Source organism: Rhinatrema bivittatum, chromosome 3, assembly GCF_901001135.1.
Source record: "Rhinatrema bivittatum chromosome 3, aRhiBiv1.1, whole genome shotgun sequence".
NCBI classification, from domain to species: domain Eukaryota; kingdom Metazoa; phylum Chordata; class Amphibia; order Gymnophiona; family Rhinatrematidae; genus Rhinatrema; species Rhinatrema bivittatum.
The window spans coordinates 573,838,253-573,853,971 of record NC_042617.1 but is presented as its reverse complement, the minus strand read 5'-3'; the positions used below and the strand labels follow the sequence as shown (position 1 = coordinate 573,853,971).

The following is a 15,719-nucleotide window of genomic DNA, read 5'->3' as shown; positions in this document are numbered from 1 at the left end:
ATAACCTTTGCCTCTCACCCAGCGCCCCACTGGATTATCCCTCTAATAGAATTTTTGTACCAATTTATAGGCCATTCCATTTGGAATTTAACAGTACCTTACATGTTAACTTATTATTTATGGTCCAAACATGCGATCGCGAAAAGCAGTATCAGACTGACTGTATTTAAGCGTATTGCATTGCGTGAGACACGTGATGCTGGAGCAACCTTTATTATGAAAAGGCTGCTGGCAGAAAAATTAGGTAGAAGCAAAAGCTGGATTCAAAGGATGGAGGTAAGATGGCTGACGAGTGTTGATGGTCGACTTCTATGAGTCATAAAAGCCAAAAAATTATTAAAATTCCAGCAACAAGCAGAAAAAAAAGCTATTTTGAAAGCTAGCTATTAATTATTATATGTTTTAATTCCATCCTGCATGCTGATTGAAATGACATATTGCGTGTTTCTATCAGATTTCTGGTTGCTGCTGCTGCAATGGGGGAGGCAAAGGTTATGCAACACCCAGTACTCCCTCCCTCTAAAGTGCCTCCACACCATGAATATCCTCTCCCTCTCTGGCTCTTTGGATAGTGCTGCTGCTGGCTCTGGGGTTGAAGGCAGATAGATGAAAAAGGCCAGGGGCATCACTCACACTGTAACTGCACTGTCTGCTCTTTCTGGGGGGTGCACTCAACACCATCAGCATCATCTGCTGCCTCCACCTCCTCACTGGAAGCTAAGAGGCTATTGAATGGAGGCTCCAGATGCTCTTCAGCTACTAGCAGTTCAATATCCTCTGATTCAGGTAATCCAGGACATGGTTCTCCATCTGAATCCGTTTTTAATATACCTCCTCAGTTGGCTGAGAAGCAATAACTGGGAAGGAAGTCTGTGCTGGACATGGGAGCTGCACGTCTGCTGCCTCTGCACCTCGTATGCCAGCCTCCAGTGGTTCTGCCGCCTTTTGCTCCTGCTCTGAAATGAGAGGAGCAGGCAGTGTTGGCACATGCTCTTCCATCTTTAGCTTCTTATGACTTGAGCCTGCCACTCCTGATTCTCTCCTGCTAAAAAAAAATATATATATATATCTTTAGCTTAGAACTCACTTTTTTTCACTGCTGCTACTACTTGTGCTTGTGTCCATGGCTGGCTGTCTCTTCAAAGGCATCCAGTCATCTTGCCCCTGCCATTCTTCTGACTGCTACCAGTGCCTTCTCACCTCTTTCCACCCAATGGCATGATGGAATACTGACTAATGGGGGGGGGGTTTATGTCACAATATATGGGCAAATTTTAAAAGGGCGCACATATGCTCATCTTGCTGCGTGCTATTTTATAAAATATACACGTAGGTTTTAAAATATTCTTCACACACGTATGTCTGCAGCGTTACACGCATATCGAGCGAGGGAGCGAGAAAGAGAGACTTTATAGGGCTCAGCCTGACAATATATGGACTATTGTAAAGGGGTATTTTGATTCGGGGTGAGTTTTTTGGGAGGTGGTTGGGGTTTGGGGGGGTGGTGTTACAGAAACATTCAGAGGAATCCATTGTAAAATTGACATCATTAAAGATTTTTTGACCTTATAAGTGATGAAAATTCTAACGAGGAGTTGATTTGTACACTACAGTCTCTGCTAGCTGCATTGTACAAATAAACTCCTTGTCATCAATTCCATTTCTTAATTATGATTCTGACAGTTGAAATTGCTAGCTGGAAGCAGAGAAAGTTTCATAGCCTTCACCTGCTTTGTAAAAGTGAATTATCTTTATTTTCAAATGCTTAGACAACAGGTTAGAGGAGCTCATGGTTGTTGAAGATAGACAGAATAAACAGAATCAGACTGTTTCCTTGTGCAATTGTCTTCACATCTGAAGGCCTAACAAGTCAGTCAGTGTTTTGGGCCTTATTCATTTTTATTAAAGTAATAATAAATCCATCTAGGTGTCCAAACTTTTGCACATGCCATATTCACTCTTTTATTCAATCTTTTATTCAAATTAATAGTAATTTTGCATTAAAAATCACAGAAAGATGTGTTTTAACTTTTATATATACAGGTGATCTGAAACTTCTGTTTCCTCTAGGTTCTAATATTGATAAAACATTTTTCTACTATTCTGAGATTTTACAAATGATAAAATCATGGATGAGAGATGATATGTTTTTCAGTGTAACTAAGACTGAAGCCATACAGATAGCACGGTCTTCAGCATGAGTTTTAATCCCACCCTTCAATTGTTTTTGAGGGGTCAATTATTCATTTTTATGATCCTGTGCACAATCTAGGTTTTTGCTTTGACTGAGGTTTCACCTTCGGTCCTCAGATAAAGACGGTGGTAAGGTCTAGGTTTTTCAAGCTGAGAAAGCTGTGTAGACTAAAATATGATTTTCATATTCTTGTACAATTTTTTATGCTGTCTGTGCTGGATTATTGCAATGTCCTTTACATCGGACTGCCTGCCTGTCATTTAATGCCTTACTACTATTACTGAACTCAGCTGAAAGCACATTTCACCATTATCATCAGCTCTTCATTGGCTTTCACTACAAAAGAAAATTCAATTAGTTCGATAAATGTTAGCCGATGAGTTTTGTTTATATGAAAAGTCTGCTTACTTGGAATCAACCTTCCCATTCTTTAAGGGGTAGATTTTAAGAACGTGCGCGCGCACACATGGACGCCCAATTTTATAACGTGAGTGCACCGGTGTGCGCATGTTATAAAATTGGGGCTCGGCGCACGCAAGCGGGTGCATAATTGTGCAACTTGCACGCGCCGATGCCCACGATCTTCCCCTGGGAGGGAACTTCCCAACCCCCTAACCTAACCTCCCTTTCCCTTCCCCTAACCCGCCCGCCCCCTAGCCCTATCCTAAAAAAAACCCCGACCTTTATTTTACCTGTTGCGCCTACCGGCAGCCTGCCGGCACACAATCCTCCGACACGGCGGCAAATGGCCACTGTGCGGGAGGCCTCTGGCTCCACCCTGCCCCCTTCCCGCCCCTTTTTCGAAGCCCCGGGACTTAGATGCGTCCTGGGGCTTTACACGTATTGCCAGGCCTTTCTAAAATAGGCCCGGCACGCGAAACCCCACCTATGCGCTTAAATCCAATGGATTTAAGCGCATAGGCTTTTTAAAATCCGGTCCTAAGTTCATCAAATACTCAATTGCTGGTTGTCCTAAGTATTAAGACTGTACGAGTAAAAGAAAGCTGTAATGGAGCATTCTCCAGAATGGCTCCTGTATTGTCTAATCAGTTGCCACTAACCTTGCGACAAGTACAAGATTACAAACTCTTTCAGAAGCAGTTATAGGCTTATCTGTTTCGGAAAGCTTTTTGATTCTGGGTGTTTTATTTAGATGGAGTTTTTCATTTGATGAGTTTTATGTATTAGATGTTAGGATGTTTCTTTTTATTGTTATATTTATTTTGTAATCCATGTAGAATGGAAGTCTGGTAATAGGCGGAATATAAATTGTGAAATAAATAAAATAAAGAAATGTAGAAGGTACATAGGTGCCATCTCTGTGGCTGCTTGAGTATCCCAAAATTGTCTCCTGCACTCCTATAGACTGGGAGTGGAGAGCTCCATGTGGCAGGGCTGCTGGGGAAGGGAGTAAGGAAGTGCTTCAGCCTCCCGGCTACTGTTCCCTCCCCTCCCTCCAGCTATTGGTTTGCTGTGGAAAGCCTGACCAATGGGAAGCAGGAGGTCGGTATCTCCTCTAAGACTGCTCCCTCCTCCCCTGCAGCTTTGTCTGGTGTCTGACCAATGAGCTGAGGGGGAGGATAAGAAGGAAGCACTTGGGTCTCTCCTCTGATATGGTTCCTGCCTCCCCATGCAGTCTATCACCTGAATGTGGATTGTCTGCTGGGGGACCAGGGAGCAGCAGCAGAGTAGGACAGACAGGTTTCCTGAGGTGCAGTGATGATGGGGGAAAGCTCATGATGGAAGGATTAGGAAAGGGAAAGAGACAGAGGAGCTATGAGTGCGAGAGAGAAACAGAGAACTGCTGGGAGATGGAGTGAGGAGGAGACATAATGCAGGTTGGGAATGGAAAGACAGACTGTAAAAAAAAAAAAAGAGATACTAGCTGAGAGAGTAACTGAAAAGGAATTCTGACTTGGAGAAGAGGAGGTGAAGAACTGTGAGGGGAAGGGAATGGGAGGAGAGAGGTGGGAGAGGGCAAGAGTAGATTGGGTTCTTACCAGGTTCTTGTGGCCTGGTTTGGCTTTTGTTGGAAACAGGAAGCTGGGCTTGATGGACCCGTGGTCTGACCCAGCATGGCAATTTCTGATGTTCTTATGAGAGAGGTGACATGGGCTGTGAGAAGCGGAAAGGGGATACAAGCTGGGAGAGAGGACATGGACTGTGATAAGGAGCAGGGATGAATGGTTAGATGAATGAACTTAATAGGAAGAGAGGGAAGAGGATTGGAAAAGGATCTGTGTGGACTGCAGAGAAGGAGCTGATAGGGGAGGTAAACCAAGAGGATGATGGTGGAAGGACTGAGCAAGTTGGTGGTGTAATTGGTAAATTTATGTGCACATTTTAAAATATACCAACTTATGCACATGAATCAGGATTTATGTAAGTCCTACTTTAGTTTTGTGCATGAAATACACAGGCATATATTTTTAAAATAGGTAGGAAAAGAACATGTGTTCCATGCATTAACTATTTGCTTTACATTTTTATGTTTATGCCATCTATTTGCATGTAAGTATAATGGGAAGTGGTAATGTCACTAGGTGGAGTAATTGCTCCACCTAGTGACATTACAAAATTCCAAAAAATACAAAAAGCAAAACATGTAGACTGAAGCATTCCAAAAATTAAAAATTACTATATAGAAGAAAAAATGAAGCACTAAAGCATCAAATATATAAATAATCTTTAAGCTAAAAAGTTTTAAACAATTAATAAAAAAAAAGCGAAAAATATTTTGGAACTCAAACAATCATTTTAAAATAGCATCTGACCTTTTATAACATATAATTAAGCTGAAAACACATCAGACTTCGAGGATCACAAATAAGATTTTAAAGTCCAACTGTTTAGTGAATCCAAAAGCAAATGAGATGTCAAAAATTTGCTGAACTAAAATGTTATAGCAGGAAGAGTCTTCTTCGCTCTGTTCAATAATACAAAGCCCCCGACCAAATACCCTCCAATCCAGACACCCCCTAATCCATCACCCCTGCTCAGAGCATTGTGGTATTCCAGATACCCCCTAACCCACCACCCCTGCTCAGAGCATTGTGGTATTCCAGATACCCCCTAACCCACCACCCCTGCTCAGAGCATTGTGGTATATGAGCAATGCTTAAATGAAGAGTCTCTGGTGATCTAGTGGCCCCTCCCCCCCACCCCCTAACATAAAACAGCCAGGTGATGCCGTGGCCTGCCCCCTGACTCCCAGACTTTCCCCGTGCCTAAAGAAAATGACCCTAATAATCTGGTGGGAGCCCGAAGTGCACCCTAGCCTTCGGATCAGTCGATGCCATTTTCCAAAATGGCACCAACTAGCCTTTGCCCCTGTCGTGTGGTCTCAGCTCCAGTCCGTAAAACCCTTGTGCTGCTTTGGAGGAACAAGGTAACCTGGCAGGAGGCCATCGCATTGGTGTGGGTAGGAAGTGATCCTCTAGCTGGGACCTGCCCTCAAAGTGATGCTTTATCCTCTTGCACTGAGCATGTTTCTCCAGTGCTCCATGCCCAGGAGTTGGTGATTTGATCATTGGGAAAGCAAATAGGTGGGTGGATACTATAGTGGGAATGAGAATTGCTTGGTAACCTGCCCACCTGGTGTGAACGCAGTTGCTCTGACAGACCACAGAGATATAATGCTGGTGTAAAGCCAGCTGTCGAAGTACATGGGGGCATCAATGACAGAGGAAGGTGCAAGAGGAAGCTAAATTTAGGCTTTTAGGTTCTAGACCACCAGGGTCACTTTAGGTGTTGGGGAGGGTCCAGGGGTGTGGGGAGGAGGCAGGCCACTAGACCACCAGGGACCAAGTCCTTTCATTCAAACATTGAGGCCATTTTTTAATGAAATATACATGCCTCAGCTCAATCTCCAACATGCCAGCCTCTGGCAGCATCAAGGCGCTGCTGGAGAGAGAGGCTGGCTTCCTCCCAAGTGCTAATTACCATTTTTCTACATGGCTGACGAAAGTGCATCCTAAGCCGCTAAGTTTTCTATTTGTGCTTCATTATAGTCTTGTCTGATCTATGCAAACTGCTTTTGATACAGCCACGTGGGATTCTCAGTTGGTGATCTTATTCATTTGTATTTTTTTCACATTCTAAGGATGTTTTGTAAATGATTTGTTTAACTTTTGCATAGTTGTTTACTTGCACCAAAAAAACCCAATATTTATAGAAAACAGAATACCAGTATATAATTAATTATACTATGATTGCTTTAGCTGCACTATGGGCTTATATGCATGGATTATGATACCAGAAGGTGCCTGAGCCGTCTTTTCTTGAAATATCTTTAGTATTCAAAATGAATGTGCTTATAATATAAAGAACAGAAAAAGACACAGTACTGTACAGCTATGCATTACTTATGACCAGTGTAAAGTAAACATTGACAGCTTCATTTAGCTTAAAAGAAGGAGCATCAAATTTATGTCGAAACAACTGTCCTAGTATAGAGGGTCTTTGGATGAATTATTTGTTCTTATGTCAGATATTCTTGAGGGGTCACACATTAGCAACGTTTTCAGAATATCCCTAGTGAATACATATAAGATAGATTTGCATGCACACTGTCCCAATTTATGCAAATCTATCACATGCATGTTCTTAGTGATCTTCTGAAAACCTATCCAGTGAGCAGCCCTTCACCCCTGGGTTATGCTTTCCATTAAGTAGACTTAGGTTCTTAATAAAGTTTTCGTGGTGGGTTTCATTTGATTGTCATGCAAAGTCTTTTAATCAAGGTAGTGACGTAATACATTTAAAATTAATGGACTGATTAGCTTTCTCTTGACAAAATAAAAGTGTTGTACTACATTGCAGCCTCACTGTTAGGAATGAAGAGAGAGGTGACCATGCCGGAAGACAAATGCATACAACCAAAATGGAGAGTATTCAGGTGATTGAAGAGTGGTAAGTATTTACTCGATGATTAACACCTCTATAAAATGTTAATTTGTTGAGAATACTGTGGCCAGGTTTAAAGACTGAGCAAAAGCTCTGCAGTGCTGAAAGTACATCTCAATTGTTTTGGTGGAAGTTTGAGCCTAGAGCCAAATCTATTAGGTAAAACTTGCATGATTTCAAAATTGCACAAGGAAATAATTCAACTCATTTTCACAAATTCGTTTCTTGTTTTTTTGCATGAGTTTCAAATATGGCTGATATGCAAAACTGAGCATTCACGATTTCTCAGAATTTTGTAAGAGGGGTTTGCATTTTGCTTTTGCTCAAAACTTAAATCTGGCTCTACTTCTTTTAGAGCTCCACTCATTTAGATTATTTTTTACCTCAGAGGGTGAATAGAGTCAAAAAATCAAATAACCTTTGTAGAAGTAGTTATATAGGATACATTTGGCAAAAAGGAAGATTTGTCATGGCCGGAAAAAGATATTATCTATTTCTCCTCTTCATTCAAGCAATGAACATTCCATGTTCACATCACCCCAGCCAGTGCATTTCCACTATTTGTCGGGCCCAAATCTGTTTGATGCCTAGAAACAGCTAAGAGGTATCCTGTACTTTAAAAGTAATTTAATAAATATATTTTAAAATGCTAGTCAAATGTAACAGCCCTTAAATTGAGACATACCAATGTTTTTTTAAAACTTTAGCAATTCAATAAGTTAAGATGCAGATTCAGCAGCGAGATGGGAGCTATCCAGTCTCTTGCACCTTTTGCGACATATATTATTATCTATCTGTTGAAGAGAGGTTGTATGTTCACACTTGGTACAAAGTGCTATTAGTTCTCTGAGAACAAGTCTGATCTCAAGAGCAGACCTGAAGAAGCTGAAGCAGACAGGTACACAGAAGAGGCACTTAGGGACAGATTAGGGTGGTCCCAACAGTCTCTAAGCCCTTGTGCTGATTCAGAGCAGCAAGTCGCCTGGCAGGAGACATTCAGCTTGGTATGGTAGGAAGTGATCCTCTAGCTAGCACCTGCCCTCCAAATGATGCTTTATCCTCTTGCACTAAGCTTGTGTCTCCAGGAGTCCAGAGAGAAGGGTTTGGGCAGCCATTGTAGTTAGTGATTTGATCATTAGGAAAGTAGGAGGTTGGGTAGCTGGTGGGAGAGAGAATCATTTGGTAACCTGCCTATCTGGTGTGAAGGTAGTTGATCTCATGCACCACCTAGATAAAAAAGTTTGGAGAATACTGTAGAGAAGCCAGCTGTCATAGTAAATGTGTGCATCAAAGAATAGGAAGGTACAGGTGGGAGGTTCTGAAGGCTAAATTCAGGCTGTAAGATAGGAGATTGGAATCCAGAACTTCCATGGTGACATTCTCTGTCATTTTCCCTGTTCCATGTACAGGACCTCAGAGGAAGGCTAAGCTCCAAAGTCTTATTCTGTGGATGAGAGAGTGATGCGGGGAAGAGGAATTTGCATGTCTTAGGAACTGGAGAAGGGATAGCTTATTCCAGTGGGACAGACCATCTTAATCAGAGTGGAACTAGGCTGCTGGCACTAACTTTTAAAAAGGTGATAGAGCAGCTTTTAAACTAGAACATGGTTTGGAGGGAGGTATCTTCAAAAGATACTGGCAAACCAAGACAGTAAGAATGTCCCAATAGAGGGGCATTTGTAAAAGTTGAAAAAGCCCAGATGTTTTTAAATAGAAACCATGCAGATAAAATTGATCCAAATGCCCTTTGTCACCTGATGATAACCAGGTTGTGGGTACTTATAAAAATAGAAATACAAATAAACCTACTTTAAAATATCTGTATAGAATAGAGATGTGCATCGTTTTTTGTGTTTGTGTCGTTCTTCGTTTTTAGGCCGCCATGGAAAATGTAGGGTTTTTTTGGTTCGGGTCTTTTTTTTCGCGAAAAATTGATTTTTAGTTAGTGCGCGCTAACTCCCCGTTAGTGTGTGCTAATTCCCATTAGTGCACGCTAACTCCCCGTTAGTGCGCACTAACAAAAACCGTTAGATTTTGTTACTTTTTGTTAGTTTGATAGGGTGCACTAACAGGAGTTGGTGCGCACTAACGGGGCGTTAGCCCGCACTGACTCCCGTTAGTGTGCACTAATCGGAAAAATGAATTTTTGCAAAAAAACGGGAAAATCCCGATCTTTTTCAGGCTCCCTGAAACATGCCGAATTGGACAATTTCGTTGAAATTGTCCAATTCGGCAAAAACGAATGCACATCTCTAGTATAGAAATTCCAGAAGTCTGAAACATATGACTAGAGATTTGGAATGTATGGCATAAAAGGAAGATATAGACATAATACGCATTTTGGAGACCTGGTGGAAGAAGGATACCAATAGGGATGTGCTTCATTTTTGTATCTTGGGTCAGGCTACGTGTCAGCCAACCCGTGGAAAACTTTGTTTTCCATTGGGTCGGTTTTTTTTTCTCGGCAATTTTCGCCAAAAAAAACAAAACACCCAACCCTTAAAATTTAGTTATTTACAACCCCCCCACCCTCCGGGCCCCCCCCAAAAAAAAACTTGCCTAAAATCCGTGGTGGTCCAGCAGGGGTCCCGGGAGTGATCTCTCGCTCTTGGGCCATCGGTAGGCAGTAAACAAAATGGCGCCGGTGGCCCTTTGCCCTTACCATGTTACAGGGGCTACCTGTGCCATTGGTCGGCCCCTGTCACATGGTAGGAGTAATGGACGGCCAGTGCCATCTTAGAAAATGGTGCGGGCATTATTATTATTTTATCATTGTCTCCCTTTTTATAATTCAATGCCTCTGCAGTAGTTTAACATAGTATTCTTCTTCCAACGATGATAGCAAATTTAATTACACTCCAGTAATTTCAAAGGAGTTACATGTATAGAAGTATATCAAAATGTAAGTAGCTTGTATTCATGTACATGCTATTTTATAGACATAAAAGATACGCATGCATTTTCAGCTTCTTGTGCACATTTACCTGCACAAAAAAAAAAAGGGATGGTCTAGAGGTGTTCCAGGATGGGGCAAAAAAAAAAAATCATAAATTGCTATTTTAAAGTGATTTAAGCAAATACAATAGTCAACTTATTTGTACAGTTTTACACCTGCTAATTATCTAGAACAATTGATTATAGCCTCATGTGTTGTCTGCTGTTGGTTGGGTGAGAGGTCTGGGGAAACTTCAGGGTGAAGAACTAGGAGGGTCTTGATAACCTGAAGGATTAAGTGAACTGATGGAGGTACTGGCAAAATTATTTCTATTATGCATTCATATTTTAAAATATTCTGACTTCCACATATAAATCAGAAATGTATATGAGCAAATAAAATATACATGCGTATATTTATAAAATAGGAAATGTACACACTTTCAATACATTGCAGGTATTCATGTATAATCAAACATACATGAATTTTACAATCAATGCTTACCTGAATTGCGCAGGTTATAAAATACTGTAGTAGATCTCCATATGAGCATATATGGGGCCACATGTTTTGTTTTTTTAAGTTATCCTCATTAAGATCACTGTGGATCCAAGCAGATCCACCTTTATCTCTTGCACCAGATCTTGTGTTTCACTGAGAATTAGATCTAATGTGGTTCCCCCTCTTGTTGGTTCTACTACCAACAGATGCATAAAGCAGTCATTGATGGCATCCAAAAACGTACTCCCTTGCATTTCCTGATATGACATTTACCTAGTCAATTCTTGGGTAATCGAAGTCTCCCATTATTATTTTATTGCCCATTTTAGAAGCCAAGTCTAATCTCCATTAGCATTTAACAATGTGTACCCTGATCGGGGCCAAGCAGGCAGTAGTATATCCTTACTACTACATTCTTCCCTTTTACCCTTTGAATTTCTATCCATAAGGATTCCAGAAGTTCTATCCAAATGTTTCCTGCATATTTTTTTATCCTGTTTCACTCTATGCCAACCTTAACATATAGTGCCACTCCTTTCACTCATTTTAATTTTCTGGTCATGTTAATATAATTTGTTCCTTGGTATCAGTGTCCCATTGGTATCTATTAATATTAATTTATATATTAATAGAATGTATTAATGTATATATTCTAAAGTAGAATATTGTATTTTTTAACCTCCATTCCTAATCATAGCTTCCCCGCATAGTAGTTCCTTGTTTAATGGTCTTCCCACTCCCCAGTTTCATAATCAGTTCTACTGTAAAGCCTCTGTGGCTGCATTTCTGTTTATTGGTAACTGATGTGATGTTATTAATGAATGTCTGTATATAAAAATGTTGAATAAATAAAATGAGGAAATTTGTTAGAAAAAAAACTAAAAGGATCAATTCACAAGGTTAAAAACCTGCAAGATACAAGAACATTGTTTAATATTACCACCCTTGAGGTCCAGACAAAATGTGTCCCATGCATTAAAAAAAAAAAAAAAAAAAAGGAAATCCAAATGACTGCAAGGTGAAAGAAGCAATTAAAGCCATAAGTGCATCTTTCAAAAAATGGAGATCAAACGCAAATAAGGAAAATAGGGAGGAGCATGAGCACTAGCAAGTTAGATGTAAGAAAGTAGTAAAATTTGCTGAGAGGATTTGAAAAGAAGCCTGCCATAGATACAAAAAGAAGTAAAATGTTTTCCAAGTATATTCAAAGCAAAAGGCCTGTGAGGGAGTCAGTTTAGCCACTAGATGACTGAGGAATATAAAGAATGCTCAGTGAGGATAAGGAAATAGAAAAACTAAAGAATTCTTTGCCTCTGTCTTTACTAAGGAGGATGTTGGGGTCATACTCACACCAGAAACAGGTGATGACTCTGAGTGACTAGATGGAGGATGTAATAAATCAGATTGAAAGAAGAACAAATCCCCAGGACCAGATGTATTAATCTCAGAGTTCTAAATTAATCTCAGAGTTTTAAATGGTAGATTGCTTTGCAACCTACCATTTAAAACAGTTACAGTACCTAAAGCCTTACTTTTCAATATATTTATAAATATTGAAATATATTGAAAAGTATATATAAGTATATATAAATCACAAGCAGATTGTGATAGATTGCAGGAAGATCTTGTGAGACTGGAAAATTGGGTATCAGAATGGCAGATGAAATTTAATGTGGATAAGCGCAAGATGATGCCTATAGGGAAAAATAACCCATGCTATAGTTACACAATGTTAGGTTCCATATTAGGTGCTACAACCCAAGAAAGAGATCTAGGCGTCATAGTGGATAACACATTGAAATCGTTGGTTCAGTGTGCTGCGGCAGTCAAAAAAGCAAACAGAATCTTGGGAATTATTAGAAAGGGAATGGTGAATAAAATGGAAAATGTCATAATGCCTCTGTATCGCTCCATGGTGAGACTGCACCTTGAATACTGTGTACAATTCTGGTTGCCGCATCTAAAAAAAGATATAATTGTGATGGAGAAGGTACAGAGAAGGGCTACCAAAATGATACGGGGAATGGAACAGCTCCCCTATGAGGAAAGACTAAAGAGGTTAGGACTTTTCAGCTTGGAGAAGAGACAGCTGAGGGGGGATATGATAGAGGTGTTTAAAATCATGAGAGGTCTAGAACGGGTAGATGTGAATCGGTTATTTACTCTTTTGGATAATAGAAAGACTAGGGGGCACTCCATGAAGTTAGCATGTGGCACATTTAAAACTAATCGGAGAAAGTTCTTTTTCACTCAACGCACAATTAAACTCTGGAATTTGTTGCCAGAGGATGTGGTTAGTGCAGTTAGTATAGCTGTGTTTAAAAAAGGATTGGATAAGTTCTGGAGGAGAAGTCCATTACCTGCTATTAAGTTCACCTACAGAATAGCCACTGCCATTAGCAACGGTAACATGGAATAGACTTAGTTTATGGGTACTTGCCAGGTTCTTATGGCCTGGATCGGCCACTGTTGGAAACAGGATGCTGGGTTTGATGGACCCTTGGTCTGACCCAGTACAGCATGTTCTTATGTTCTTAAGCCTGGAGTGTGGTCAATGTGACGCCAACTTTTAAAAAGAGATCCAAGGTGATCCAGAAAACTATAGACCAGTGAGCCTGACGTTGATGCTACAAAAACTGGTAGAAGCTATTCTTAAAGCCAAAATTACTAACCAGATAGACATAGTTTAATGGGGGAGAGCCATCATGGTGTTTGCAAATGACTTTCCTTATCAATTTATTTTTTTTTTTGAAGCTTTAAACATGCAGATAAAGGTGAGCCAGTTGATATAGGGGTAGATTTTAAAAGAAACGCGCGGGCGTACATGAGCGCGCGCTACCTGGCATGCACACATGGACACCCGATTCTATGACATGCGAGCGCAGGTGCGTGCATGTTATAAAATCAGGGGTCAGCGCGCGTAAGAGGGTGCACAATTGTGCACCCTGCGCACGCCACCGCCTGTGACCTTCACCCATTCCCTCCCAGGCTGCTCCGATTTCAGAGTGGCCTGTGAGGGAATTTCCCTTCCCCTTACTCTTTCCTTCCCACCCCTTCCCCTAAACCTCCCCCAGACCTCTAACCTACCTTTTGTGCCTGCCTCTGAGCAGGCGCAAGTTGCGTGCGCCGGCAGCCTGCCGGCACACAATCCTCCAACACAGTGGCAAATGGCTTTGTATAGATCCATGGTGAAATCATACCTTGAATATTATGTGCTGTTCTGGTTGCTTCATCTTAAAAATGACATAGTGGGAGAGAAAACAAGATGGCGCCCTGAGAGGACGTACCTTCTTTTGCTCCGGTTCCAGATTTCCTTTGAAGCTTTTCATTGCGGCCGTGAGAGCCGCGGATACCTTTTTTCATGCCCCACAAGAGGAAAGGTAAAGTTCAGGTCTTTCCACCCGACCCAAACTCTGCCGCCGGACAGCGATTAATAACCGACTTCGCCCTCCAACCACCACAATTGAGGGAGTCAGTCCCCGCAGGAGAACAGGCGAGAGGAGAGCCATATTCTCCAGGGGAACTCTCACTGACCCCTCCTGACCTCAGAACGCTGGTAAGAACTTTGCCCCTAACAGCCGACCGAGGAGATGAGTTGTAGTCCGATGACATCATCGGACGAAACTTGCCAGGTGGACCAGACGCCGCGGGTGGAGAGGAGGGAGCTACTCCGGAACACCGAGAGACAGAGACGCCGGGAGAAGGAGGAGAAACGGCTGTGGTTATCCCCAGAACAACGGGAGAACAAGGCGAAATCGGCAGATTTGGGGTAAGAAACCTCTCCCAGCAATTTAACAAACCGGCGGTAATAACCCTAGATAACATCTGGGAACTTATAGCGGGAATGTCTTCTAAGCTAGACAATCAAACTCTTAAGCTGGATGAAATAGCAGCTAAGGTTGGAGTACTGGAAAAGGACACAAGTCATAGATTTAAAGAGCAAAATAATTCAATAAAGAAGATTAATGAAGATATAAAAAGCCTCCAAAACGCTAATAATACAATGGTCTTGGAAAGAATTTCATCTTTGAGAAGGCTGGAGTCTATTGAAAACTATATGAGACATCTCAGTCTGACTCTTGAATTTCCCTATTGTATCAGGGGAAATACCCTTGTTGTCTTTTAAAAAGTATGTTATGGAGGTATTAAAGATCCCATGTGAAGAGATACCAGCTATTAAAAAACATTTCTTTCTCCCTAAAAGAAGCAGCACGCCATTAGCATTTTCTTCTCGACCAGATCTACAGAATCTGACTGATTATTTAGAAAACTCAAGTGATGAAATAATGGATCGTGCAGTGCTTTTTGTTTCATTTTTTGATGAAATGGCTGTGTCATTGATCATGAAGAATTATTTCAAAAATATAAATGTTTTGTTTCATGGGGGTCTTATCTGTGTATATCCAGACTTAGCTAAGTCTACGCAGCAGCGTAGAAAAGATTTTCTATCCATGAGAGCTGAGACCATAGCATTAGGGGGAAGCTTTAAACTACGCTACCCCTGTAAATGTATCATTCAACTGGCCAGAAATACTTATGTTTTCTTTTTACCAGACCAGTTGAGGGGTTTCTTAGCTGGCAGGAGACCCCCCGAGGAATAAAGAGGAAAATAAAATAAAGGTGGTGGTTAGGGCACCTACTGTGAAATACTTTTTGTTATGTACTCCTTGTAAGGTTACTTTTCTCTCTCCATTTTCCTATATAACAAGAGATCTGATATAGAGATGATTGAATTCTGAGATTTAAAAGGGCTAGTTTAACCCTTAGATTATGTGAGTATAATATCTCTGTATTTCCAATACAAATGTTTTTTGTTTGTATATTTGTTAAAAAGTTGAAAAAAAAAATTAAAAAAAAAAAAATGACATAGTGGGCATAGAAAAGTTGACGAGAAGGGCAAAAAAAATGATATGGGGATGGAAAAGTTCCCTTATGGAGAAAGCCTAAATAGATTGACGCTTTAGCTTGAAGAAAAGAAGACAGAGAGGGGATTTCACTGAGGCAGGGAGGAGGAATAGCCTAGTGTTAGAGTAGTGAGCAATGAGCCAGGAGACCAGTGTTCAAGTCCTGCTGTTGCTCCTTGTGACCTTGGGCAAGTCACTTTAGTCTCCATTGTCTCAGGTACAAAACTTACAGGCCAGCACAGTAAAAGTCATGGGAGAGTGGGCAAACACCCACTCTCCA

The 15,719-nt window shown here is 41.0% G+C and overlaps 1 protein-coding gene across 4 annotated transcripts in view; it reads left to right on the top strand.

The window, feature by feature from the left end:
• The window catches only part of RGS17 (regulator of G protein signaling 17), a 188,593-nt gene that overhangs the window by 120,881 nt on the left and 51,993 nt on the right, over window positions 1-15,719 (top strand). For 3 of the 4 annotated variants that reach the window (XM_029596570.1, XM_029596571.1, XM_029596573.1), the window contains exon 4: window positions 7,016-7,105. In XM_029596570.1, coding sequence (XP_029452430.1) covers window positions 7,016-7,105 — 90 coding nt within the window. The remainder of the gene's footprint in view (window positions 1-7,015; window positions 7,106-15,719) is intronic. The other variant, XM_029596572.1, reaches the window with a different exon arrangement.